This window comes from Dermacentor variabilis, chromosome 1, assembly GCF_050947875.1.
Source record: "Dermacentor variabilis isolate Ectoservices chromosome 1, ASM5094787v1, whole genome shotgun sequence".
NCBI classification, from domain to species: Eukaryota; Metazoa; Arthropoda; class Arachnida; order Ixodida; family Ixodidae; genus Dermacentor; species Dermacentor variabilis.
This window is the reverse complement of record NC_134568.1, coordinates 74,065,795-74,093,775: the sequence shown is the minus strand read 5'-3', so window position 1 is coordinate 74,093,775 and position 27,981 is coordinate 74,065,795. Positions and strand designations below refer to the sequence as shown.

Here is a 27,981-nt window from a genome sequence, read left to right as displayed (position 1 = left end):
CAGTACTTAAAAACGCCAAGAGGGATAAGCACAACGGTTGACGCAATAATATCGCTAAACGAATCTTTGTGATGGGGACGTGCTAGTAGCATTCATATATCCATTATTTTGCGCCGCATCTCTTTTTTGATCAATCTGTGCGGCGCGTGGTTGTTCGAAGTTGCTGTGGTTGCTGTACCTACGGAGACTACGCAGATTGGACGCGCTCAGGAACGCTGCCCCAGAAATGTGCGTAGTAAACAAATGCGACGATGGACCGTTTTTGTGCGGTGTGTGTGAGGACATTTGAAGTGAGGTCGCTATCTTTCGTGCTTCTCCGTCTGCTACACAGTTGCGCGAGGCGCGCTTACCTTCCGCACGCGCTTCACGATGGCGAGTAATGAGCAGCGGACTTTCATCTACCTCAACTTTGACATCGACCCGTTCACGGCGGAGCTCGTGTTTCCTCAAGGCGTCCCCAAGGGCGGCTCAGTGTCCCTCGTGTTTGGTGCCTTCCAGAAAGGACAGCCTGTCAAAACAACCAAGTTCACCGAAGAGTTTGCCCGTATGGTGAGCCAGAAGTTCCGCGTATCGTCTCCACTTGTCGATGGCAGCCCACAATGCTTTATCCGCATCTCTCTCGTTAAAGAAGGCGCTGAACCACCACTGGTCCCGAAACCAAACAAGACGGTGAGCCTTCTCAAAAAGTCCCCACTTCCAGCATTGCCACAACCGTCACAGCAGCGGAAACAAGCGCCACCAGATTCTGAGTTCCCCATGACCATTGACTTGGACGACGAAGAACAAAATGAAGAGGAAGTAGACGACACAGACGTGCCCACTAAAAATGCAACAACAAATGCTACAAGGGGCGGGCCAGCGTGTGCCGAGCCTGCGGTCGTAACACCTGTGGCGGCGGTCTCTGCGACATTGAAATCCGCGGCTCTGCAAGCTACTGTGCCGAAATCAGCAGAGGCTAACGGTGGTGTCGACGATCACAGCGACAGCGATGCGTCGGTTGGGTCACGGCCAGGTTCACCTTTCGACGACGGCGGCGATGGTGCTGCCGAAAGTACGGCGTCCGACGGTGATGAGGTTGGCGCATTTCGTTGCGATCAATGCCCTGTGGCATTTCACTTCGAGTCAGAGCTGCAGAAACATGGAGCACTGGAACATGGCTTACTGGAGGCCTGCAAGCATTGCAGTAAGAAGTTCCCGAGCAAATTCAGCCTGGTACGCCACATGTGGTCACACTTGCCTCGCAGCAGGCTTCCTTTTCGTTGTGCAGAGTGCAAGAAAGGCTTTATTACTAAGAGGGAGCTCCTTGGCCATAAAGCCAAACCACATGTGGGGAAACTGCGTGCACAACAGGAACTTGTAACAAGAACAGAGAACAGGCCACAAGCTCGAAGTGCAGTTAATTCTGAGGAAGTCAGAGAGGAACTTTCCTGCCCAGAGAGGCGCTCATACTCGGCTTCTGCTGAAGAGGAAATCTTCTTCTGCGAGTTCTGTTCCGAGGTGTATTTGACAGGCCACTTCTACCGGCAGCATGTATCTAAGCATCATGCTGAAAAGCTTGACATGTATCCTGTTGACTTCAGCCCATTTAACGGCATTGAAAAAGACCCTGAAACTGGCCCTGATGAAGGGAAGTTTCGCTGCACGCTCTGTGACAAGTGTACAGGCATGAGTTTCCGAGAAGTGTGCAACCATATCAGTGACGAACACCCCACTGCGGGCGTGTACGCCTGCAAACGTTGCACCCTTGTGTTTTCTAATGAGGAGGAATATGGGGCACACAGCAGCAGCCACATTGTGAAAGTAACTCCCAGCCAGTCTTCGCCAGGATTTAAAGACTACCACTGTAATCTGTGCAGTGAAGTGCTCACTCACCGAAAAGCCTTGGTTCGTCACTTGCAGCAGCACCACCGTGATCCCAATGTAAAGCCCTATGCGTGTGAAATATGCCCATCTCGATTTCGGGGCAAGGCAAGCTTGTACATTCATACCCGTAAGCACAACACACAGGTTGAGCGTCGTCGTTTCCCTTGCTCTCAGTGTCCCAAGATCTTCACAGCGAAGCAATTTCTTAAACGCCATGAGGAGGCTGTGCATGCTCGACTGCTGCCTTTTGCTTGTACCCACTGTTCCAAGCGCTTCTACTTTGAGCGCCACCTGCAACAGCACCTGGTCATGAGTCATCGGTCAAAACTTACAGAAGAGCAAGTGGCTGGATTGGGCCTTATTCATAACTTCCAGTGTGAAGAATGTGGTTTCACATCGTACAGTGAGCGCACCATCCGTCGCCATGTATACAGCCACACAGGCACGTACCCATTCACATGTGAAATCTGCAATCGTGGCTTCGTATTCCGGTTTGAGTTGACAGCCCACCATGCGAGGCGTCACCTGCACCAGAAGCTGCATTGCCACCTGTGCTCCCGTATTTTCTTCATCAAGGAGCGGTTTGAGAAGCACCTGTCTGCTCACCAGGAAAACTGGGGCTTCACATGTCCAGTCTGTGGCCAGCTGTTTGAGACACAGGGTTACCTGGAAAACCACCAACTACGCCATTCAGGCAAGACACCATATGAATGCACTGACTGTGGCAAACGTTTTAGTGCACCCCAGGGTTTGACCTTCCACAAGCAGCAGCACCACCATGCCAAGCGTCCTCGCCATGTTGGCAACTCGCGCATGGACCACTGGCCCCTTGGCTGTGACATATGTGGAATCCGGTTCAAATACTTGAGCAGCCAGCAAGCACACATGGCCTTCCACCACCCATCAACTGAGGGCGAGTCACTCCAGTGCAGCTACTGCCAGCGCAAGCTAGGCTCCAAGCTGGCCCTCTCACAGCACCTTCGGAAGCACACAAACGAGAAGTACAAGTGCAAGCACTGTGAACGCTGCTTCCAGTCATATGTAGGATGCCGTACTCACCAGGTCGTCATGCACACACGCAGGTTCAAAACAACTTGCCCATTTTGCAGCAAGGGCTGTGTATCTATCTTTGACCTCAAGAGGCATCTCAGAACTGTTCACAATGCTATTGTGGTCAAGGAGCACAACCTCGAAATGGTTGGTGCTGGTGGCACTGAAGCTATAGAAATGATGGATGAGAGCATGATCGTTGGGGAAGAGACCATTCATGTTGTTGGGGAGGATGGAACGGAGGTCATAGGCGAAGAAAATGTGCATATTGTCGGTGAAGATGGCATCGAGGTAGTTGGCGAAGGTGCCATTCAAGTTGTTGGTGAAGATGGGATCCAGATTGTTTCTGGTGAGCATGCGATGGAGCTTATTTCTCAGGAAGGCATGCAAGTTGTCAAAGGGCAGTACATCCAGGCAGTTGGGCAAGACGTCCAGGTGGTCAGCAACCAAGGTGCTGAGGGTGGAAATGAAGTGGTTTTGTTGGAGCTTGAGGAGTCGTCAACCCTCATGTAGAACTGTTTGCACCCTGCCATTAACCTTTTATTAGTGCAAAGAGTGCACTTTATTAAGTACATCCAGGCAGTTGGGCAAGACGTCCAGGTGGTCAGCAGCCAAGGTGCCGAGGGTGGAAATGAAGTGGTTTTGTTGGAGCTTGAGGAGTCGTCAACCCTCATGTAGAACTGTTTGCACCCTGCCATTAACCTTTTATTAGTGCAAAGAGTGCACTTTATTAAGTACATTCAGGCAGTTGGGCAAGACGTCCAGGTGGTCAGCAGCCAAGGTGCCGAGGGTGGAAATGAAGTGGTTTTGTTGGAGCTTGAGGAGTCGTCAACCCTCATGTAGAACTGTTTGCACCCTGCCATTAACCTTTTATTAGTGCAAAGAGTGCACTTTATTAAATAAAGAGGTTGTTTGTACCATTGTAATCAATATTAGATGTTATGGCTTCATTCTTCTATACACGTGTTTGTCATATTGGGTGTCCCAATTAACATGTGCCAAGTGAGAAAGGACGAAACTACTGCATTGTTAGCTATGCTGCAAAAGTGTCACTGTTTGTGGTTTCTTGCTGATTTAACTAAATTAAGATAGCTTCTTAAATGTTTGCATAAGTTCCTATGTTTCATAAAACTTATGGTTGTGCAAGCACCCTGATTCTATTCCTTTCCACTTTCCTTGTGTACATAGCTTCAAGGCAGCCTCAAGTGAACTTCAGTTGTTAGGCATGTTGAATGTTTTCCCAGTGGGTTATTTTTATTGCATTTTGGCATACATGCTAGAAAATACTTTGATGATTGATTTCTCTGTGTTATGATAAATGCATTGGTGAAAGAAAGCCATAGTTGACATAGCAGCCATAGTTGCCATTCAGTCGGCTAAAAACTACAGCTACTGACAGCCATTGCAGTAGTAGTATTACAATGAAAATTGCACTGACATCGGACAGTGAAGCTTTGGCCAGTATTTTGAAAAAAATACTGGCCATTCTATGCGAAGATATCTAAGTGCATATTCACTGTTGAGTAAAGTAGCCACCAGTAATGTCTTTGTTGATGCTTACTACTTACTACTACTACCCACCGTGGTTGCTCAGTGGCTATGGTCTTGGGCTGCTGAGCATGAGGTCGTGGGATCGAATCCTGGTCACGGCGGCTGCATTTTGATGGGGGCAAAATGTGAAAACACCCGTGTACTTAGATTTAGGTGCACATTGAAAAGTTAAGTAGTGTGCAATAGAAGTCGGTGGTAACCCCGTTAGACAGGATACCAGTAAGCTATCGCAGGAGACGAAAGATCTGATCAAGAAACTCCAATGTATGAAAGCCGCTAACCCTACAGCTAGAATATAACTGGCAGAACTCTCGAAGTTAATCAACAAGCGTAAGACAGCTGACATAAGGAAGCATAATATGGATAGAATTGAACATGCTCTCAGGAACAGAAGAAGCCTAAAAGCAGTGAAGAAGAAACTAGGAATTGGCAAGAATCACATGTATGCGTTAAGAGACAAAGTAGGCAATATCATTACTAATATGGATGAGATAGTTCCAAGTGGCTGAGGAGTTCTATAGAGATTTATACAGTACCAGTGGCACCCACGACGATAATGGAAGAGAGAATAGTCTAGAGGAATTTGAAATCCCACAGGTAACACCGCAAGAAGTAAAGAAAGCCTTGGGAGCTGTGCAAAGGGGGAAGGCAGCTGGGGAGGATCAGGTAACAGCAGATTTGTTGAAGGATGGTGGGCAGATTGTTCTAGAGAAACTGGCCACCCTGTATATGCAATGCCTCATGACTTCGAGCGTACCGGAATCTTGGAAAAACGCTAACATAATCCTAATCCATAAGAAAGGGGACGCCAAAGACTTGAAAAATTATAGACCGATCAGCTTACTGTCCGTTGCCTACAAAGTATTTACTAAGGTAATCGCAAATAGAATCAGGAACACCTTAGACTTCTGTCAACCAAAGGACCAGGCAGGATTCCGTAAAGGCTACTCAACAATAGACCATATTCACACTATCAATCAAGTGATAGAGAAATGTGCCGAATATAACCAACCCTTATATATAGCTTTCATTGATTACGAGAAAGTGTTTGACTCAGTCGAAACCTCAGCAGTCATGGAGGCATTACGGAATCAGGGTGTAGATGAGCCATATGTAAAGATACTGGAAGATATCTATAGCGGCTCCACAGCCACCGTAGTCCTCCACAAAGAAAGCAACAAAATCCCTATAAAGAAAGGCGTCAGACAGGGAGATACGATATCTCCAATGCTATTCACAGCATGTTTACAGGAGGTATTCAGAGGCCTGGAGTGGGAAGAATTGGGGATAAAAGTTGATGGAGAATACCTTAGCAACTTGCGATTCGCTGATGATATTGCCTTGCTTAGTAACTCAGGAGACCAATTGCAATGCATGCTCACTGACTTGGAGAGGCAAAGCAGAAGGGTGGGTCTGAAAAATTAATCTGCAGAAAACTAAAGTATTGTTTAACACTCTCGGAAGAGAACAGCAGTTTACGATAGGTAGCGAGGCACTGGAAGTGGTAAGGGAATACATCTACTTAAGGCAGGTAGTGACCACAGATGCAGATCATGAGACTGAAATAATCAGAAGAATAAGAATGGGCTGGGGTGCGTTTGGCAGGCATTCTCAAATCATGAACAGCAGGTTGCCACTATCCCTCAAAAGGAAAGTGTATAACAGCTGTGTGTTACCAGTACTCACATATGGGGCAGAAACCTGGAGGCTTACGAAAAGGGTTCTGCTGAAATTGAGGACGACGCAACGAGCTATGGAAAGAAGAATGATGGGTGTGACGTTAATGGATAAGAAAAGAGCAGATTGGGTGAGGCAACAAACGCGGGTAAACAACATCTTAGTTGAAATCAAGAAAAAGAAATGGGCATGGGCCGGACATGTAATGAGGAGGGAAAATAACCGATGGTTATTAAGAGTTACAGAATGGATTCCAAGGGAAGGAAAGCGTAGCAGAGGGCGGCAGAAAGTTAGGTGGGCGGATGAGATTAAGAAGTTTGCAGGGACAACATGGCCACAATTAGCACATGACCGGGGTAGTTGGAGAAGTATGGGAGAGGCCTTTGCACTGCAGTGGGCATAACCAGGCTGCTGCTGCTGCTGATGATGATGATGATGAAGAACCCAAGGTGGTCGAAATTTCCGGAGTCCTCCACTACGGCGTGCCTCATAATCAGAAAGTGGTTTTGGCACGTAAAACCCCATAATTTAATTTTTTTTTAAATTACTGGTGGCTGCTCTACTCAACTGAACAATATGCACTTGGTTATCTTCACTTAGAATGGCCCGTCTATTTTAAAAATGCGATGCATGATAGATGGAACACCCTGTATATTGAAATATTGATGTGAGGGCCCAGCTTCTGCAATTCAAAAGATATAGATAATATTTGAAAATGTGAGATTCAGTGTGGAACACTTGTGTTTCCACAATTCTTTTTTCCCCATGTTCATGTGGAACACCGATATTTTAAAAAGTCCATGTCACAGCTCCCTTTTTCTCTGCACATTTGTCAAGGGCACAGACACACATGCAGCAATACTTTATTCTGCAAATAATCTATAAAAAAAATTAAGCATGCTACTGCCAGCTGAGGCCAGTGTCATCGCTGAATTATTGGGGAGGACATGTTGTTGGGCTACTTAGTGCTCACTTAAATAAATTAGTGGGATTGGGTGAGCAAAATTTCACTTTACAAGCAAGTGGTCTGTTAATTGTGTATGAATTCCAGTTAGCTTTATAGCATAAAGTCACTCTCACTGGTAACTGAATGCTATGGCCATTGAACCTATCAAGCTCCTTTGTGCAGGTAAATGGGTCGCCTGCATTGGTTGCTTAACTTACTTGTAATCCAATCAACATGCAGCTGAAGCTACTGTTGAACTCAACGAGCTTTACTCAATGAACATTGTGACTTCATGTGTGAAGCCAGTAGAATGCATGTAAAGCTGGCTTGTGTTTTCAGGAAGGTGCTTATGAATGTTGCACCACATAGAGCAGTACTACTGTACACTAAATTCTTTATAGCTAAGTAACATTAAGTAAGCCTAACCATAAAGTGCTTCCCCTTCATGGCATGCGAGCACAAAAGTTTCAAACAGTCATAGTAACTGTGGATGCATGTATACAAGGCCAGGAAGGCTGTTTGCTAGTTATCAACCATCAGCATGGAGGCTTCACATGCTTCTAGTTGCTTGCTACCCCTAACAGCAGCAGCATAGCAGACACTTTGCACAACCTCTAAGACAGCTTGTCTGCTGAGTGAACACTCCAGCATGATTGTGCAGCCGACTGTCTAGCCAGAAACCAGGTGCTGTGTGGCATCTAACCACCCTCGCTTCCTGTTACGCAAGGTTCCTGCTGCATCTATCTGCCTCATTGTTTGAAATTGTCAGTATTGCTCCAAAATTTTGCTTCGTTTCCGTCACCATGGAGACCGCAACAGCATTTCTTGCTGTGTAAAGCCAACTTCAAGGAGAAAAAAATTGAGATTCTAAAGGACACCTAAATAAGTGACTGCCTCCTATTTCCACAAAATAAACACAAATCTTTCTTGCATAATTATTAGATAGCACACAGCATAACTAAACATGCACACAAATAAACATAAGCCCAGTATAAATATACGTCCTAATAAAGAATCGACCCAAAATAGACATTCATATGTATATTCATTGTCACAAGTGCTGAAGAAATTCATGCATTGCTACCTTGGTGATTGTCATCAGGCAAATATTCATTTAACTAAAGTTTAATCAGTCAGAAAGCCTAGATCTGTTCTATGTTTCCAAGCCCATTGTTTTACAGTGTGGCAGTGGTGTAGCCAAAAATATTTTTGAAGGCTGAGGGGGTGGGGTGTCCCCTTGTTTGAACTTCTGAAGTATTTATTTATTTATTTATGATACCCTCAGGGTCAACAGACATAGGGGAGTGGTACAAAATACAGAAAAACAACAAAAATTTTAACTACAAAAAGCAGCACAATGTTTCTAATTATGCAATAGTAGTTATGAAGGCAAAATACATGTTACAAAAAATACTATATATATATATATATATATATATATATATATATATATATATATATATATATATATATATATATATATATATACAAAGAAGCAGTCCAGTTTTTCTAATTATACAATAATAGCTATAAAGAGGCGGACTAAAACAAGATGTTACAGAGCATTGGTTAATGAAGTCACAAATTTTTCATGATCTGAAATTGTTACTACCAATTTGGGAAGGCCATTCCAATCATTTGATGTGCATGGTATGTAGGACTGAAGGAATGATTCTGTTTTACAAAACGGAATGCCAACTTTATGAGCATGATCCAGACGGTGCGAAACGAAATGGGGAGGAAATATTAGTAAATCACGCAGGTAGGGATGATGATACAGTTTGTGAAAAAGGCTTAAGCGAAGCATCGCACGTCGAGAAGCAAGCATAGGTAGATTAACGTTAGCCTTCAATTATTTTGCACCATTTCAAGCAAATGTACCAAATTATTATAATGCGGGTCCCAAACCGAAGCGGCATATTCTAACTTAGGGTGAATGAGTGTTTTATATAGCATTAGTTTGAGAGACGAAGATGATTTAGCAAAGTTACGACGAAGATATCCGAGCATTGCGATTAGCATTGCAGAGAACATGAGAGATGTGAGTATCCCATGTTAGATTGCTACTAATGTGAACTCCGAAGTACTTATATGAAGATACGCTGTCGAGTAGTGAATTATTTAATGATGCTCTATGAGCAGTAGAGCAGCATTTTTGTGTGTGTGAAGCACACATGAATTGGTTCACTAATTACAGATGGGGCTAGTATGGGTGACACAACGGTAGCCAGTACGCAATGATATTGCCGGAACTGCCAAGACCCCAGAGGTGGATTCCAACTTACTACACCCAGTGCAAATGAGGCCATCACCTGCTGCTGGAAAACACAGAAGAACAACAGGAAACTGAACACACGCATAGCACTTATAACAGTGGAAGCAGAAGAATATGCCATGCAACTCACCTCGACGAACTGGTATAGATTCTGCAACTCCCTCGATGCACCCTGCAGATACGGCAAAGACATGGCACATGCGCAAAACAATCCTAGACCCCACCAAAAGCAAAGGAGAGGGACACAGGCCCTGAAGTGGTTACCACACACCTACCCCGGCAGCCAACAAGACCAAGTGCTATGGAGATCCCACTCCCACACAACCATGTACAACACCACCCAGTCAAAAAAGTCCAATGGGTCCAATTGGAAATTTTCAACCTAATCCCAACTGGTGTTGGATCAATTAGATTTTTGCCATCAATTGGACCATACCATTCATAACGAATTGTAAACGCTGTTTGAATCCAATTAGATTTCGAATTGTATTCAAATGGTAGTCAACATAAAAAAACTGGTGGCTAGTTGGTCAACCAGTTAGATATATGACTGGAGTTAACTAAATAGAACTTACTGCCCATCTAGATTTCCGTTGCAAGCCTATTGGATCTAACTGGCATATCTAAGTGGTCATCCAATTGGTCCTCCGTAGTCAACCAATTGAAAGTAACTGGTGAACTGGCGACTCAGCTGGACCTGTGCGTGCGTGCTTTTGTGCACTTTTATTTTATTGAACATTATTACTACGAGGGCTATTTCTTTTTCAAGGTCGGATCAGTCGCGAAATGAAATGAAAATTAAATCTGCTACATTTGGAATATTTAGATACACTTTCTAGCTACTTCTCTCTATAGTCGCCGCTCTGATTGAGACATTTGTCATAGCGTGGTACCAACTTTCCTATACCCTCGTCATAGAAGGCAGCCGGCTGTGCTTTCAGACAATTCTGTACGCTGGTCCGCAGCTCGTTGTCGGAGTCGAACTCCTGTCCTCCTAGTCAGCGTTTCATGTGAGTTAAGAGATGGTAATCAGAGGGAGCCGAGTCCAGGCTGTACTGTGGGTGATCAAACACTTCCCATCGAAAACGTTGCAGGAGCTTCTTTGTTGCATCTGCACTGTGCGGCCGCTCATTGTTATGAACAAGAACAATTATTACGACTTTGAGGTGGTCCCGTAGCGCTCGTCACCCGTTTCGTGACAGAGCGCTGCCAGTTCGTGTTGCGACTCTGAGGTGGTCCCGTATCGCTCGTCACCCGTTTCGTGACAGAGCGTTGGTAGCGAAGACTCCGAGTCAGGCGTCGGTGAGAATAACAAAAGGGATTTTATACACTATATACAGGTCATTATACAGGACGAGATCGGATCGGCACTGGGGCCGAGAGCTCACAGCAAACGCGACTGTTCCCGCACGGCGACGTCCGGCGAGACTCCAACGCGTGACACATCTCACTCCACTCGAGAGAGGCACTCGGCTCCCGGTGGGTCGGTGGATTCGGTTCTCCCGGCGGCGGCGTCGGGGCTTATAAAGCCCCGAGAAACGATTGTCACTCAAACGGCCCAGTACAAAGCCAGCACTCGACGGTCGTCCGAGAGGTCCAGCCAGCGACCGCGCTGGCCACCCGGTTCAAAGTTGCCGCGCGCGGTGACTTCCAGGCAAAAGGAAATACGGCGCCGGGCTGTCTAGCACTTTGTGGCACGTTTGGACAGGTCGCTTGCCGATGCTTCTCCTCAGGACGTCGCTGCCTGACGGCTCGGCATCTTGAGTTCAAGGGAGAATTAGGGCGCTGTGCCTTTCGGCGCAGCCCCGGGTTTGTCCAAAGGGCGTTCGCAGGATAAATTCTGCATCTTGTAGATTCGGAATCCGGGCTGGTGATAATGGCACAACACAATGCCCGATGACAACATTCCTAATCACTTGTTCTGAATTGCCTTTCATAGGTATTCAAGAGTCATGCTGTGCGAGACTCCAGTGATGGTTGTGTCACGTTCCATGAATTCGACCAGGAGAGTACAATTGCTATCCCACAACACAGTAGCCATACACTTTCTGCTGGAGAAGGTTCAATTGAGCTACTTTGCTTTCAGGGAATCAGAATGCATCCACTGTTTGAATTTCTCAATTATTTCTTCGGTTTCGAAACGGAGCCATGTCTCGTTCCCTGTGACGATTTTCTTCTAAAAATCTTCTCCTTCATCATAGTAACACTGCAGAAATGCTAAGGCTGCGCCCATTTGCTATATTTTGTGGTGGTCGGTCAGAACCTTGGGAACCCACCTCGCACAGAGTTTGAGGTACTGGAGTCTCTCACTCACGATGGTATAGAGAGCTGACCGTGAAATTTCGGGAAACAAATCACTCAACACAGAAATTGTGAACCAATGATTCTCTTGAATTGCCTGATCTACTCGCTGAATAAGATCATCGGCTGACACTCGCTTTCTTCCCTGCCCGCCTGCATCATGAACGTCTGTGTGTCCTGCTTCAAAGTTCCTACACCACTGTCGCACTTCGCTGTCACTTGTGAAAGTTGAATCGTACACACTACTAATTCATTGATGAATTTCGGCTACATTGCACTCCTTGCCATGCAGAAATTGAATGACAGCACACTCTTCGCACTTAGCGGGAGGCTCTATTGTTCGAAGCATGTTTACGTGCTCACTGCACGCTCAGAAATGAGAACTGCAACCTCATGCGATCGACGGGCATACTAGAAACACTGCGGAACATATTATACGCAACGTCATCGGATTTTCACTGGTTTTCATGTAATGACCGATCGGACCTTAAAAAAAAATATAACCCTCATATTAGAATTAGGTGACCTCTGTAAAGCCAAAGAAACCGGGTTGTCTGATTGCGTGTCAACTGGATTACAGTAAATTGCTTCACCGAGGCATGTTCCCCCACACATTTCGCTAAATACATTCTCACGCCCAATGTACCAGTACATTCTGACCCAACAGGTAGTGCAAGTTTTTCAAAACAAATAGGTAAATTTTTATGCCAGATTCGAACCATCAAAGAAGAAATAAAGGCCACTCTTTATTTATCATATCAAAGTTCAAAAATCTATTATTTCAGGACTTGTGCTTTAATTGTGGAATTATTTTTGTTATTTTATTGTTTCACAGCATTGCTCATCTGTGTGACTTCCAATTGAAACCAATTGGAATGTCAATGAATTCCCACTGAAACCAACTGTATCAAGTCCCGTTGAGAGCAGCTGGCATTTAGGATCCTTCCAGTTGCTAATTCTATAGATTCCAACATGGAACCCTTGAAAATCGCTTGATCAACATGCCTCAGATACATCACCCAAAGAGACATAAGAGGACCAAATGGAACTGTCATATATATACCAACTAGCTGGTTTAAGACATAATACATGCTTGGCTCAATTGACCGGAAAGTTATGAAGTCACTAACTAATTAGACGGTTCAATGGGTTTGGAATTCTAAAGTGATAGCTAAAGGCACCCTTAATTAGGCTGCCATGTTAGTAAGAAACATTACAACCAGAATTTTAATTGGAAGAGCAATATTGCAATGGGCGTACTCCGTTGGAGATATACAACCAATTGGACAAAGAAGCATTCAAATTGGGCGACCAATCGTATATCACCCAGGAAACCACAAATATCTATTGGATGTACCACAAAAGACCAAATTTCCAAGACATTTAACGTCTAGTTCATATCTATATGTTCCACTAGTACATGGCAGTCACCCAGATAGCCAGATACATCCATTAGATGTGCATATGGTACACCTTGGAGATTCAGTATGTCCATTAGATATCCAGATTATCCAGAAAACGTTGCATGGATGTACTAGGGATAATCGAAAATGCATCTGAAACATGCAAGTAGTACGTTATGGGGATGTCAGCGCTGGATATATGTGACATCTAATAGACGTCCATAACATCCTGTAGATGTACTTATTACATAATAGATATCCACAACATCGAATAGATATTTACTACATCTAATGGATATCCATATTAACCACACTTACGTCCATAGGACATCCATTGTACTATTTTTGGCTGTTTCTTTTATTCATCATGCATGCCTGCAATGGGCCTCTTCAATTTGTTGTCCCAGACTGCCCCAGACTGCTTGAGACGCTATTACAGCCAGTGATTATTGGTGTACGCAGCTTCTCGGACAGTACTGGACTGTTTGGGTCAACAAATCAAAGCGCCACTATTACTAAGCGAAGAGAAACTCAAGTTGTCACCACCAGCCTTTTTATTGTGAAACCTCTTATTGGTATCAACTGTTTGATAAGTACGTAATGATGTACACAATATTTGCAGTGAAATACAATGACAGACTGCAGCTGTCTCATGAAAATAAAGTGAACACTAAAAATACAACATAATGCCATCTCTTGGTTTCTGATAGGCACAATGAGCACTTAATACACAAACTGGTCCACAAGCCAATACAAAAATATCACTTTTGCATAACAGCTAAGCATAAATACACTAAAGGATAAATAAAATAAGACAGTAAAAGCAATGCTTGAAAAGGAACACTTTTCTCATTAAAAAAAAAAGATTTCTTAATTGAGCAACAGTGCAGTGTTAGCTGCATTCTCTCTAGCAAAATAAAACACAGGGTACATTATGAGACTTAATTCCCATGAACAAAAACAAAAGTAGAATTCACACATGGAAACATGAAATCACTATTTGACTAGCCTTGTATTCAGCAAAAGAAAAAAGAAATAGAAACAAAGTAGTATATCATAAAAAAGAGCAACAGCTGAAGGCCCAAAACAGCAATATATCCTGTAGGAAAAACTATCTGAAAACCATCAATATGTTAGGATAATGATAAATTATGTAAGAGAAGAAGGCAACCCCCTGCAGCAAAAGGGGGCCACATTAGCTTGTCCACAAAGGAGAAATATTTGGAACACAGCTGCTGCATAAAAAAAATTGTGTTAACTGCGGCCTCGGTAGGCGCTGTGACGGCCGACGTGGCAGAACAGGTGGCGGTGGCGCTGGCGATGCAGGATTCAAAAAGGCCGTATATCTACACTGACTCACGCGCGGCCGTCAGGGCTTTCGCTTCGGGGATGGTTGCGAGACAGGTGGAGGCGATTCTGAAAAACAAGTCCAGAACTAATTGTGACCCCGTGCATTATATTATATGGTTCCCAGCTCACCTGGGCGACAACGTGCTGCTGGACCACCCGAACCCCAATGAAATTGCTCACCGCCGTGCGCGAGAATTAACGCGCCGCGACGGCGATGGGGCTACATTGGATCCGGAGGAGCTCGGCCACAGCGACCCCTTATTAACCTTTCATGAGATCGTCTCCCATTATAAAGAGGAACGCAGGCGCTTCCCGCCTCCACATCCAAATCCATGCAGATCTCAATCGATCACGCTTAGGATGCTTCAGACGAGGTCATATCCCTCGCGAGGTTTCTTAAGCAGGATTTGTCCAGAAATTGACCCACAGTGCCCGGATTGTGGGGAGGTTAGCACTCTACCTCATATGCTCTGGCAGTGTCCTGCGTTACGGGATACGTCCCTCACCAGCGAACGGGACTGGGACGAGGCCATATCTAGTACGCAACTCAAGCTCCAGTCCATGGCCGTCCAGAGGGCCCGTGAAAGAGCGGAGAGGTTTGGTCTCCCGATTCCGACCATGGGAGCAGCCAGCGGCGAGCCGGGGGCCCCAACGGGTCTCCGCCGGCTAGTCCCTCAGGACCTCTATAAAAGTTCATTGTCTGTCTGTCTAGCTGTCTGTCTGTATGTCTGTCTGTCTGTCTGTCTGTCTGTCTGTTAACATACTGTTCTCTCTTAGAAATGAAGACTGTTATAACGAGCAAGTATCTTAATTTTTGCCTCATTTTCCTCGAATAAGTAAGCATGCAGTCCAAGTACAACCATGGTATGCTCTATAAATTATTCGAGAAGAGTAACTATATCATATTTCCATGCAAATGAGAGTACAGCTAATTCGTGTGTAGATTCGTGGATCATAAGGAATGTCAGTATAATTGCAGTTAGTGGCTACCCGGTACCACGGCACACTTGGCATGCACTAGTCAACCAAGTGCAATGGCTCCAGGCCATACCATGCTGCTGAGAGAGCTGAGCCACTTGTAGCAGTATCAAATCAGCCCTTTCCTTTTAAACCGTCTTAATGCTTTCCGTACACTCAGCCTGACACCAGGTGACAGGATTCTACATTTGTCACATTTTGAAAACATACAGCATTACTTATAATGCAATCAGGTGCCATGAAACGCCGAAGCATTGATTCAGCCGATGCTGGAGATGAGCTGCTACATCTGCATCTCCGTAGTGTTATCTGGTTGGTGGTCATACACCTGCGTCAACATAGCAACATTGGTTAATTGCACTGGCCCCCGCAGCAGTAGTACCTAGGAAATATGTTGCAGTGAGTGCTCATCTTAAGGTTGCCACTTCAAAGGGAACATTATTTTTGTACTCTGAAGATATCTTTAGCATTGTAGTTATTACCGTGATTAGAAGTTAGACCACTACCAGCTTCAGAAAAGAAAATTTGTCAGCACCCCTAATAGAACACGGTACGATGCTATGCGGCTCTGGAGGGCGAATCGTGCTTGGAAGACCACTCTCTTGCTGGCTGGCATGATCATCCTAAACATGAAAAAGGACAGAATATTTACAACTATGCAAACATATCACTTATTACTTACCCTGCAATCAGGTATTCACCCTTAGTTGAAGCCCATGGTTGACTTTGTCACTATAATGACATGCGTGAAAGTATCCAAGACACTCATTGCCTGTCCTTGGGCGCATTCGCAGCAGGCTTTATCTTGACCAAATCAAGCATGGGCTTCAGGTTAAGGCACATTTCTTAATTGGGGACAGGGGGGTTAAGACATACAAAGTAGTATAAGACACTTAAAGTAACCGGTTTTCAGCTTGTATAAATTCAGTGATTAGGTTAAAATCCCAGAGTAGAAATCTACAGCTATAGCATCTCCTTTATCATAGTAGCAGATCTGAAGCAACTGGTTAAATAGTACCACTGAATGGAATTTGTCCTTGCAAGCAGTAGAGCACAGCGAAACTTTATATAATGTGAAAAAAGATTGGCTGTTCAAGAACACATGAAAGTCCATGCCTTGCGCCTATAAATGATAGAAGCATGTAATACTGAATGCTATACACAGGAGCTAAGTAAACGTACAGAGGTGCAACAAGGCGCGCGAATGATCACTTAGCTCTATACAGACAGCCCTTACTACAAAACACCTCCACTGGCAGGTAGACAACAAAAGCAATGCATGACCGGTGACTACCTCACAACATCGAGCACCACCATCGAAAACATGTGCCAGAACCAACAGCTGAAACCATTGTGCCGTTGTGTACAAAACCTGCATACCGCAAGAAGCACAGTACAAGAAAGACCAAGACGAGTATGGAGAAGCTTAACTGAAACACGGAATAAAGGGAGACAGACAAGAACATCGCTTGTCTATCGCCGTTTGTTTCGCAGCTGTTGCAGATTCGTCTTAGCCATGCACCAACTGGTTCCAGTTTAATACTATTCCGACAAGAAATACCGCCGACATCCCTTGAAGGGTACTGCCGAAACTATTGTGCATCTGCGTTGTGCATCAGCTCTTCGGCCCATATGCTAAGCACTCATCACCAGCATAAAAGTGAAGAAAGCGAAAACAAACTGCCGACATATACCTTGAAAAACATGTGCCTACTGACGAGCGGACACCACTGCAGACATGGCGAGAATAAGAAATGAAGTGTCACAGCATCAGGCACCGCAATCTAAGAATGGTTCGTTGTCAGAACGGAAAGGCTGGCGATATCTTGCTATTTTCTGCAGCACTTCAGGGAGCACCAGTGCATGGTTTAGCGCCAGCACCGAAACTTATATACCGAAACACAACAAGCTGGCACATGCCTGCATACGCTTGCTTGATGGCTGCGCTTATCGTGACGTATGACAAGCACGCGACTGTGAGATTGGAAAATAATGCTACGTAAAATCTTTTAAGTCATTTCACTTCCATTTCATGGCTCAACATCCCACACTGGCTTCGAGCGAAGAGGTTATGGACTTTGCCGCCCAAAACCGGGACGATAGACGACCGGCCGGGAATTGCACCATCCATGGCGTCCGCGCACGCCAACTAACGCGCATTTTCCCACCCAAACGGAGACTGACCGCGCAGAGGAGGGTTGGCAGATATCTCAATCGCTCAGAGCACGGAAGAAACAGGCAAAGGAGCGGAATTTACGGCGAGGAGGGGACTTCTCCGCGGACAGCAAGCATACTGCGGACAACCAGCCAAAACGCCGGGGTCGGCCCACGAGACGCAGGCCCCCACCGCTGCCCAAGGACGACCTGAAAGTAGTCTTTCGACCTCACCAGGGACTGCCACTGAGGAATGTAACCACCCAAGCGCTTTCCGACGCAATAGTGGAGGCCTGTCAAGAAAAAATCAGGTGGGACCAGTTCATTCTCCGCATCCGGTCGGGCTCCAACATAGCACTAGCGTCCACCCCGGATGCGACCGTCGCAATGGCGATTAGCGGCGTCACGTCTTTAAAGATCAGCGGAAGACCGCACCTAGTTAATGCCTACGTCACCCCAGGCGAAGGACCCAGGAGAGGTGTTATCCACGGTATAGAGCCGCACACTCCATCTGAGACTCTCAAAGCGAGCATCCGTTTTCGCATCCAGGGCGTATAGCTGGTAGAGGCCCGGATGTTGGGAGACTCTCAGAGTGCACTCCTTACTTTCTTCGGAGACGTCCTACCAAGATACATTTACTACAGATGAGGTGAGAAGGAGTGCAGGGAAGTTGGCCACCGCACCGACGTGTGCCCGCAACCAGATTTGCCCACGTGCTGTACCTGCGGAGTGCGCAACCCAGAAGTAACTCACAACTGTACCCCGACATGCGCAATTTGCTCTGGGGACCATCTAACTGGAGACCGCAGTTGCACAAAACGCCTCAAGCCTGTACAAAACCAGGCAGCGAAACCACCCAAGAAACCACACAAGCCAGCACCTCGCTGGTTCTCCTCGGAGGACGAAGAATCGGAATGGGCGTGCGGACGAGGTGCGACTAACAGGAGCCGCTCAAGGACCCGCACGCCATCGCGCAACCGCTCGGAGCACGGACAATCAGGGCAGTAGCGCCGAAGGTTCACGTCGAGGCCAAGACCAACCACACAGGAGAACACGTACTGTTACGTTTCGCCTACGACGCGCGGTTTAGCCGGCGCGGCTGCAACAAAGCGGCAGACATTTTGGCCCGTTCGGCGCCGCCGCTACGCCTCCCCGCCAAGCGCGTCCAGGCATGTTCCGATGCCACGTGTCTTCATGTGCGTGTGTGAGTGTATGTCCCATTGTGCCCGACCGGCGGCGACACGACAGTAGGAGTCACCTTCTCCTCCCCGTTGTGCCCGACCGGCGGCGACACGACAGTGTGAGCCACCTTCTCCTCCCCATTGTGCCCGACCGGCGGCGACACGACAGTATGCGTCACCTTATCCCATTGTACAGTCACGTGCTCGTCTATAGAGGGGTTCCTTCTTGCCCTCAACTGCGAGAGTATAAAAACAGCTGCCCCCGGACGCCAAAGGGAGGGCTCCGATTTCTTCTGTTGAGTAAAGTGCACTCCCGTCTCTCTACTTCGGTCAACCTGACCGCCAACTCTTTGCGATGTTAGAATAAACAAGTTGTTTTGTTGTTACCAGTCGACTCATGCTTTGCCGGGACCTTCGGATGCTTCCAGTTGTACCCCAGGCCGCCAGGCCAACGCTACCCTTGGGGCTTGCGACCCAGGTGCAACAACGGGCGTCAGCGCCGAGTTCCCAACAACTCGTGCCAGCGGCGCGATTACAACAGTACGAAGGCGAAAGCCCATCCGACAGGCGCCAGCAGGATTCTGTGCATTTCTGTAATGAGTAGTCTCTCTCTCTTTTTCTCTATCTGTTACGAAAGTGCCGTTTTGACCACTTATGGAATAAAACGCACATTCATATAGATATAAGCCCGCTGTAGCGCCAGTTCGATTGGTCAGACGGCAGCGGAGCAATAACAGAAGGGGACACGTCCTAATATGTCGTATTTCATCTACCGCCTTCTGATTTGTCTTGGCCATTAGGAGTAGTCAGATCGCCGTTTCCGGCGACTTTTATCCTCAACGCCATAGATTCAAGTACACTGTTTGTTTCAATCCGTAGGCGTTCTTTGGCGAGTAGCCCAAACAAGCCTTTCCCTCTCCTGACGCTTTATGCTTGTAAAGGAAAGCAACATAATTATACAATTTAACCAATGTAATCGTTATAGTAGTGTAATAGTAGATGAATGGTAGCGTTAGAAAAGAAAAGCGCTTCAGGCTGAGATTCGAGCCATGGATCGCAGCGTATAGAGAGAGAGAGAGAGAGGGCTCTTTATTAGAAAAACAGAGAATTTTGCCGGCGCGTATATAACCGCTGGCATGCTACTCTGTATAGGGATGGGGAATGGGATTAAAAGATTCTAGAAAAGAGTGGGAGAAAAAAAGGATAACAATAAATATGAAATGTCCGAGTGGACCTGATACTAATATTTACAGGTGACATAGCGGGTAAATTTAGGCTTTTGTATAGGAAGGATGCAATTTTTAAAGATTTCCTATTTGACCAATTTCTGTCAGGTATTTGAACAATAAATCCAAAACCCGTCGCTGTTTTGAAGGGCCGGGCATTGGACCTAAGATGCTCGGTAACGTTAACGGTTCGTGGCAAATCATGTCCATTTGGTGCTCAAAAAATTCTCTCGTCGCGGTACGCGGGGCATTCTAGTAATATGTGCTCAATTGTCTCTAAGTTGCGGCAGTTATCACAGTATGGGTTAGTGGTAAGTCCTATGCGGTACAGATAATTGTTCGTGTATGCCACGTTCAGTCGAAGACGATGGTACAATGTCTCTAAGTGTCGAGGAAGTGGTCGTGGAATTTTCGGTCTCATTCCTGGGTCAGTGTAACGTAGGAAGTTATCTTGGTGAAGCGGCAGATTCAAGATGCGGTCTTTTTCTTGATAGGCATATTTTGTTGCCATGTTTGAAGCGTCGGCTTTTGTAAAATATGTTCCTTTGAACTTGCGGTATTGGAGTCCATTTCTGGCAGCTTCGTCCGCTCTTTCATTTCCCGAAATGCCGGCATGGCCAGGTATCCACTGGAACTTTATGCAATGCCCAGCAATCTTAGCCCTGTGGTGAAGATAAGCAATGTCAAATGCTGCTGGTTGATTATTGCAACGCTTGTGCCTGTTCCACATACTTTGTAGGGCTGCTTTTGAGTCTGTGAAAATCACCCATGTCTTTGGCGGCTGCTGTCGAAGTACATGCACAAGGGCCTCCTTAATGCCATATAGCTCCGCTGAAGTAGATGATGTCGCTCGCTCAAGACGAAACGAGAATCGTTGCCCTGTAGAGGGAACAAAAAGTCCGCATGATGAACGATGTGGAGTTGTAGAGCCATCTGTGAAAATGTGCGTTGCGGCTGCGTATTCTTTGTGCATATATTCTAAAGCTATCTGATAAGTCGCTGCTTGAGGCATTTTCTTTTTCGCACTGATTCCAGGTATATATGGGACGATTTCCAGTGGGGACAGTGTCCATGCATGGTGAAATATTTCGCGGCATAATTTGTGACGCCTGAGCAGGAATCGAAATAGATATGCTTCCGACGGCCTGCCCAAAGCTAGATGTAGCACGGGTTCTGGAAATATCATTTAAAAAGTGAGTCTTCGTATGAATGACGTGGCGGAGGTGTATCCGAAGTGTCTCCTGCGAACATAGCACTTCCAGAGGCAGGCATCAAGCTTCTGCTACAGCCCCTGAGCGGGACGACCCCTTCGGAAGGCCAAGACATACGCGAAGGCAGTTGTTTCGTGCTGCCTCGAGTTTTCTCTTGCTTGTGGGATATATTTTGTGCAGGATCGGGAGGTAATATCGTAGTGTTCCGTCGACGTAGGCCTTATGGAGGAGCACCATTGATCGACAGTTGCTGCCCCACTGTGATCCGGCTAAAAATCGGAATACGTGCGACGCCGAGGAAATCTTCTCACTCAGTTTTTTCACTTGGGGCGACCATGTGAGGTTCCTATCGATCGTCACCCCAAGAAACCTTTGCGTCTAGCTTGACGCATGGAAGGGCACGACCACCCAACACTAGTGGGTATTTTTCCATACACCTCCGCGTGAAAGCCATGGCAACGCTTTTGTCTGGGGACAATTTCAGACCCCTTGGATTTAGGTAGGCCGATATATTTGCTAGCACTCTCTGGAGACGTTGTTGGGTGGTACTGCGGGAACGCGCCGCACTCCAAATGCAGATGTCGTCCGCATACAGTGTGATTTTGCCGCCAGGGGGCAGGTTTCTTTTCAGATGGATGAGGACTAAATTAAATAATACCGGGCTTAACACAGCTCCTTGTGGCACTCCCTTCTCGACGGCATAAAGCGCTGTGGGGCCATCTGGGGTACACATGAAAAGTTGGCGCCCTTGAAGATAGTCTTCAATCCATGCGTAGAGCCGTCCTCCAAGATCAAGGGTTTCCAAAGCGTCAAGTATTGCTTTATGATAGACCGAATCATATGCTGCCTTAATGTCTACAAATAATGCAGTAGGTATGTTTCCAGAGACCAATTCCTCTTCAATTGATGAGACCAAGGCAATGACATTATCAATTGCGGATCTATTTTGCCGGAAGCCATTCATTTCCTCGGGGTAAACTTTTGCAGTTTCCAGGAACCAATTGAGACGTTTGTAGATCATTTTTTCGAATAGCTTCCCTACGCAGCTAAGCAGAGATATGGGTCTGAAGGAGGCGTAATTTGTTGGCTGCTTGGCTGGTTCCAATATAGGAATGACTTTCGCAAGCTTCCATTCCGTAGGAACCTCCCCAGTTATCCATGAAGCGTTGTAGTACTCCAGAAGGCGTAGGCGAGATGTGTGGCATAGATTTGCGAGCGCTTCATAACTCACGCCGTCATGGCCAGGTGATGATCGCTTGTTTACGTCGCCGATTGCTGCCGTGAGCTCTTCGATGGTGAATGGTAAGTCTAAGTCAGGAAGGGTAGCCCGAGGTGGACTAGGCTGACGGCTTGCAATTTGCCGCAAAGGTTGTGCCCCGTTGGAAAGGAGCCTGCAGTACTGCTCTGCCACCTCTTTCAGGGCTCATGTAATGAGAGGGCGATAAAAGGATAAAGCTGTTGCGGCTCTTTGCGAATGCCTCTGACTACTCGCCAGATTTTGCTCAGCGGTTGTCGTATGTCCAGTGTCCCACAAAAGTCCCTCCACCTTTTTCGGTCCAGTTTGGTGAGGTAACGTCATATATGTCTTTGTGCCCGTCGACAAGTTCTGAGGTCTTCGATATTCTTAGTTCGTAGAGCCTTCCTTTCGTCACGCCTTCGAATGGCACATAACCTTTCAAATTCCTCGTCGTCTGTTGGTACATTACAATGCTTAGTGGCAGAGCGGGTACTTTGTTTGAGGCAATGAGCTATTGTCGGTATTATTTCTGTATTCGTAGTCGAGGCTGTGATTCCTTTGTCTACGGCTGCTGTGTAAGCTTCCCAGTCTACCGACTTCAGTTTCACTTTTCTGAGCAACGTTCGAAAATGAAGGGCAGAGATTAGGATCGGGTAGTGATCACTACCTCGAGTCTCAAAATCTGTACACCATCCGAACATAGGGGCCGCTTGACTTGATACGAATGTGACGTCAATGCAGCTAACAGTCGTCGGATTTTTCAGGTATGTTATGCTGCCATCGTTCAAGGGCTCTATATTGTATTTTGCAAAAAGCTTCGCCAGCTTGGCACCCCGAGCACATCTATGTGAACTGCCCCAGATCTCGTTATGTGCGTTGAAATCGCCACAAATAATATGTGGAGACTGAGTGTTTGTCAACAAGTTTTCCAATCTTGTCACGTCGAAAGGTGATCCTGGTTCCAAGTAGACGCCGATCAGGGTAAACACTTCGGATGCAATCACTGTGGTTGTGCAAATATATTCGTTCTTGTCATGTGGTGCTACGTCAATCGCAGAGGCAGGTATATCGTTGCGAAATCCAACGAGCAGTCGGCTGATTCCATTTCGTCACCTTGAATGATGAAAATAATACCCCCTTATCCTAAAGTGCTCGTCGACGCGAGACTCGGAAATGACTAAAAAAGGGAATCGGTGCACTCGCGTAAGATGCTTAAAGTCTGCTAACTTCGAGCGCAAGCCGCGAGCGTTCCACTGGAATATAGTACATGTGCGGAAGTGTTTGTTGGTGGACACCACTTGTGAGACGATTGTTGGCGAAGCCATCGTTGCTACTGCGAAGAATCACGGCTTTACGCCGTGAAAGAAGACGACACTAGCGGTTCCAGAGCCAGGACGGCCTCTACTTCAGGGATGCTCTTAAACGATGGGCTGGCACGGGCTGGCTGGCACATTGCGGCGAAAATCATGGGAATCAGCATACTTGATATCTCATTTGCAGTGCCACCATTCAACAACTTTTCTTGGTTCTTCCTGTTCTTCTGCTGCGACCTTGAGGACACTGTTACTGTCGTGGGCTTGAGGTCATATCACTTGAGGGCTTTGATGGATTCGTTGCAGTTGAAGGCCTTTGCTGGTTTTCTTTCACGACTGAGGCGTAGGACTCTTTCAAAGCCGTGTCGCTGCGCTGCACCGTGTCGTGTTGCTTTTGGTTTGTAGATGTATACATCACATCCGGATTCGGTGGTGGTTCTCGTCGTTTCCGCACTTTTCCTTGGATTTGCTCCATCGTCCGTGCAAGAGTGGCTGATTTCTTTTTAGGACACCCTCCGTATGACGCAGCATACTCAGCTCCACAGTTTGCACACCGAGGCTGGGAACGTGACGTACACTCCTTATGCGTATGTGGACCAGCGCATATCTTGCAGCGGATGGGGCCTATACAATATTTCGTTATATGTCCATGTCTTTGACATCTGGAACATTGAGTAGTAGACCCCATGTATTCCGTCACGGGATAACTGCAGAATCCAATCGACACTCGGTTGGGTAAAGGGGCGTCCTTAGAGAATTCCAGGATGACCGAGCGTCTTCGGGTTTCCGTTACTACGCCATCTTCGTTAGGGACGTAGAAAACTTGCATTTTAGCAGATATGACTCCTTGTTCGCTCAAGTACTCCTTGAGGTCGTCATCTGAGTACTCAACAGGAACGTCCTGTATCCTCCCGTACGTGGCAGAGTAGGAGTATGGAACTCGTGCTTCTACATGAATACCCGATAGATCTGTCACTGTGAGGAGACGATTGGCTGCAGGAAATGTAGACACTGTCACCATGAGGCTGCCATCCTTGTTGAGACGGTGGCTGAGTATCTTTTCTTGGGCTGTTGTCACGACCGCAGAAGCCAGAAGATTTGGGTTTACTTTACATAAGCTGCTGTCAGGCTGAGTTGGCTTGAATATAACAGGAACACCTGCGGCTCTTTTCTTTTTGTAAGAGACAACAGAGAAGGCTGTCTGGTCCATCTCTTCGTTGTCTCCTGCAGATTCCCATGTGTCGATGTCATCTTCACGTAGCCTTTTCCTTGCTTGCTCATCTTCTCTGTGATCTACAGAAGCAACGTGCGTACCTGATTGCGGATTGCTTGCGACGGATGCCATCAGAGCATCACGAAGGGCGGCCGACGGCGGAGGCTCGCCGCGCTGCTTCGGTCCGGTGCGCTTCGGGAGCCGCTTGCTGTGCTTCTCTCGCAGGACGGTGACCCCCACACCGGCGTTCGGTGAAAGAGAGGCACAAAGAGTAAAAATGAGCTCTACACTTGCTAAAAAAGACTTAAAATTACAGACGGGCGTTCGGAAGCGAGCCTATCGCTCGTCGTCTTCGTCTACGTCCACTTATACGTAAGCATTATTTGGCCAGTACCTCAGCAAGATATGCCCGTCTCGCGACGCGTTATATCCTCAAAATAAATGCATAATTGGTCAAGCGACAACCCGTAATCGTTATAATAGTATAATAGATTATTGTTAGCATTAGAAAAAAATTGGTGACGTCGCCACGTTAAGGACGTAAAAAAAGGCAAATAAAAACAGAAAAAGAAATCTGTGATGTGGCAAAACAAAGAACAGTGGTGACGGCTCTTCGGCTCAATTAATGCGATATATCTGTAAATGTATAATTGGTCAAGTGAACACATGCAACATTTTATAATAGTGTAATAGACCATTGGCAGCGATGGGTAGAAATGCATAAGCTAGTAACATAAGAGAGCAAAAGCGAGGTAGCAGCCGTGCGAATTAAAGAATGCTTACGCATTAGTAAAACATTCTCAGAATTTCTGTACATATATATTTTTTGCTTGTTTCAATAATGCAAAACATTCTTCTCGAGCGTAGCTCGATTTTTCCAGCTTTCTGTCAAACCAAAAGTATCTGCCGGTCCCGAAGCTATTGCAGTCTAAAGATGTTCTCCGATCCTGAAGATTGGGCGTTTGAAACAGTGTGCCATCACTAATCGCATTACTCATCCGCTCTCGGCTCTTCGACAAGTGACGACTGTTGAATTTGACTTTAGCCCGAGTCGTCTAAGAACCTGCAAGTGGTAATCGACGCTTGACGACCTAGACGATTGTAAGTGACGCCAGGACTTCTCATAAAAGAGGCTCCCTCCTTCTCGCTTCAATGCTCCCTGTGTCCTTCGCAGTCCCTACACGTCACTCTACAGGACCGTTCGGCTCGGAAGTTACTTGCTCCAAGAGGCTTCTCACCCCAGCCGAATTCGAGGAACGTATGCTCAAGAGCGCCGAGGTCACATAGTTGTCGCGGCTGCTGAGGTGCGTGCTGCTCTATTCGGGAGCGAAACGAATCGCCGAACGTGAACGCCATACGCCACCAAAACGGAGCAAACGGAGTTACTTCAACATAATAAAAGGTTTCGCTTTCAACAACCACTGCGCCACTGCCACGGCACCTAATACCAGTGCGAAGAAAAGTTACAACTGTGGTCGCTATTTTTCCAGATAATTAACACGATCCGTGAGAAACTTTCTAAGCATACAACAATGATTTGCATCACGTCATCCTCAACTGGGGTTGTGGCTACCAGAATTTTTGGTTGCTCTAGTTGCCCTACTCTTCCTTACCGAATATATGTGGGCAAATGTGACGTCTTCGTGTGCAATTAACTTCCAAGTAAAACTTGTTTCATTCCTGTTCCATTGTTTAAGGAAGTAAGGTGCTTAAATACGGGTGAAACTTTGAGTAATATCTATCAGAACATCAAACTTTGAGAAACTGCGCATCGTTAACAGTCCTAAATATATCGGTATACAACGAATATGAGGGTGTCACCAATGTTTAGACTGAGTTTGCTTGCCATTATTGTGAGGAAAAAATTTCATAGGACATTAAACATTACTTTTTTCATCACGTCTCTAGATTTCTGCCTGCGCTGCTCGAGCCTGCAGCCACATCGGATGACAGTATGCATTCTCCAATTCCCCGAAAACTCCTGGCCAGCCGGTATGAAGCCAGCTTTAATTCCTCTCACGGAAGGCTTCCTCCAATAAATGCTGTCGGGCAGCCGCCAGGTGAGACTGGTTTAAAGCGCAGCCTCCCACCTTTCTGTTTCGGCGGGAATGCATTGATGGCGGCTTTACATACTCGTAATAAATGTACATGACTATGAATAAAAAAAACAGTATAAAGTTACCCAGCACTACAGATGCGCATCGGTTGCAGTATGCTTGCCTTGGAATCGGTGATAAGTCCTTTGTCACTAACACATATTGCTAAAAAAATTTACTTACATTGCACTGAATTCACATTCGTGACTTATATTACACAATCAAACCCGTCCTTTCAATAAATTATAAGGGTTACCCTAGTCATACGCAGGCTGACATTCTGTGTCGTTACGTTAGAAAACCACCGGTGACGGACAGGTGTTATACTTTCCCATCATTCATGAGCTTGCGTGCCCCTTTGACATGGGCAGTGACGCAAGTCTGTTTTAAATATGGTGTAACTGCGGCACCAATTCAACGTATTTTTCAAGCTTGATTCATGACACTCTTAAAGCACTGCTGCTTGACAGCTGTGCTATAGGCAGCGCCGTCAATACTGGGCGAGAAGCGTTGTTCCTGAGTGAACCCACATCCAGTTTGGGCATTTCAAACGGACAAAATTGGACAAACGGACAAGATCGTTTTCCACGAAACGCTATATAAGGACTCTTGAAAGCGGTCAAAAATGAATTATGTAAGTAGACCTTTCAATCCATAATTTTCGACTGACGTAAAAAAGGTTGCTGACCTGGTTATGCGAGCCACCGAAATTCCAATCACCTCAATTCTTGCGGAAATGTGTCGGGTTTCTGGACATCAACGCGACTGTAGTACAGACACAAGTGCCTCCTGATGGGAGGGTGCATAAGCGTGTTGGTGTGGGATTTATGCAAGTTAATTTAGGCAATCCGATCATGATATCCATTTTCACGTTATCATATTATCAATATTTCAAGTTATATTGATCGAGCAAGTAGTAGGTTCTTAAATAGATTCGGCATTTTCCCTTATTGCGA

The 27,981-nt window shown here is 46.2% G+C and overlaps 1 protein-coding gene across 1 annotated transcript; it reads left to right on the top strand.

Moving 5' to 3' along the window:
• The first annotated feature begins 8 nt into the window (after positions 1-8).
• On the top strand, positions 9-3,845 carry LOC142579549 (uncharacterized). Its single transcript, XM_075689887.1, has one exon. It carries the CDS (start codon positions 370-372, stop codon positions 3,424-3,426), a length of 3,057 nt encoding a protein of 1,018 aa, XP_075546002.1. The 5' UTR covers positions 9-369; the 3' UTR covers positions 3,427-3,845.
• Positions 3,846-27,981: the final 24,136 nt, after the last annotated feature.

What these genes read in the sequence shown, in the direction of transcription:
- LOC142579549 (XM_075689887.1), top strand. Translation starts at nt 370, where the DNA reads ATGGCGAGTAATGAGCAGCGGACTTTCATCTACCTCAACTTTGACATC.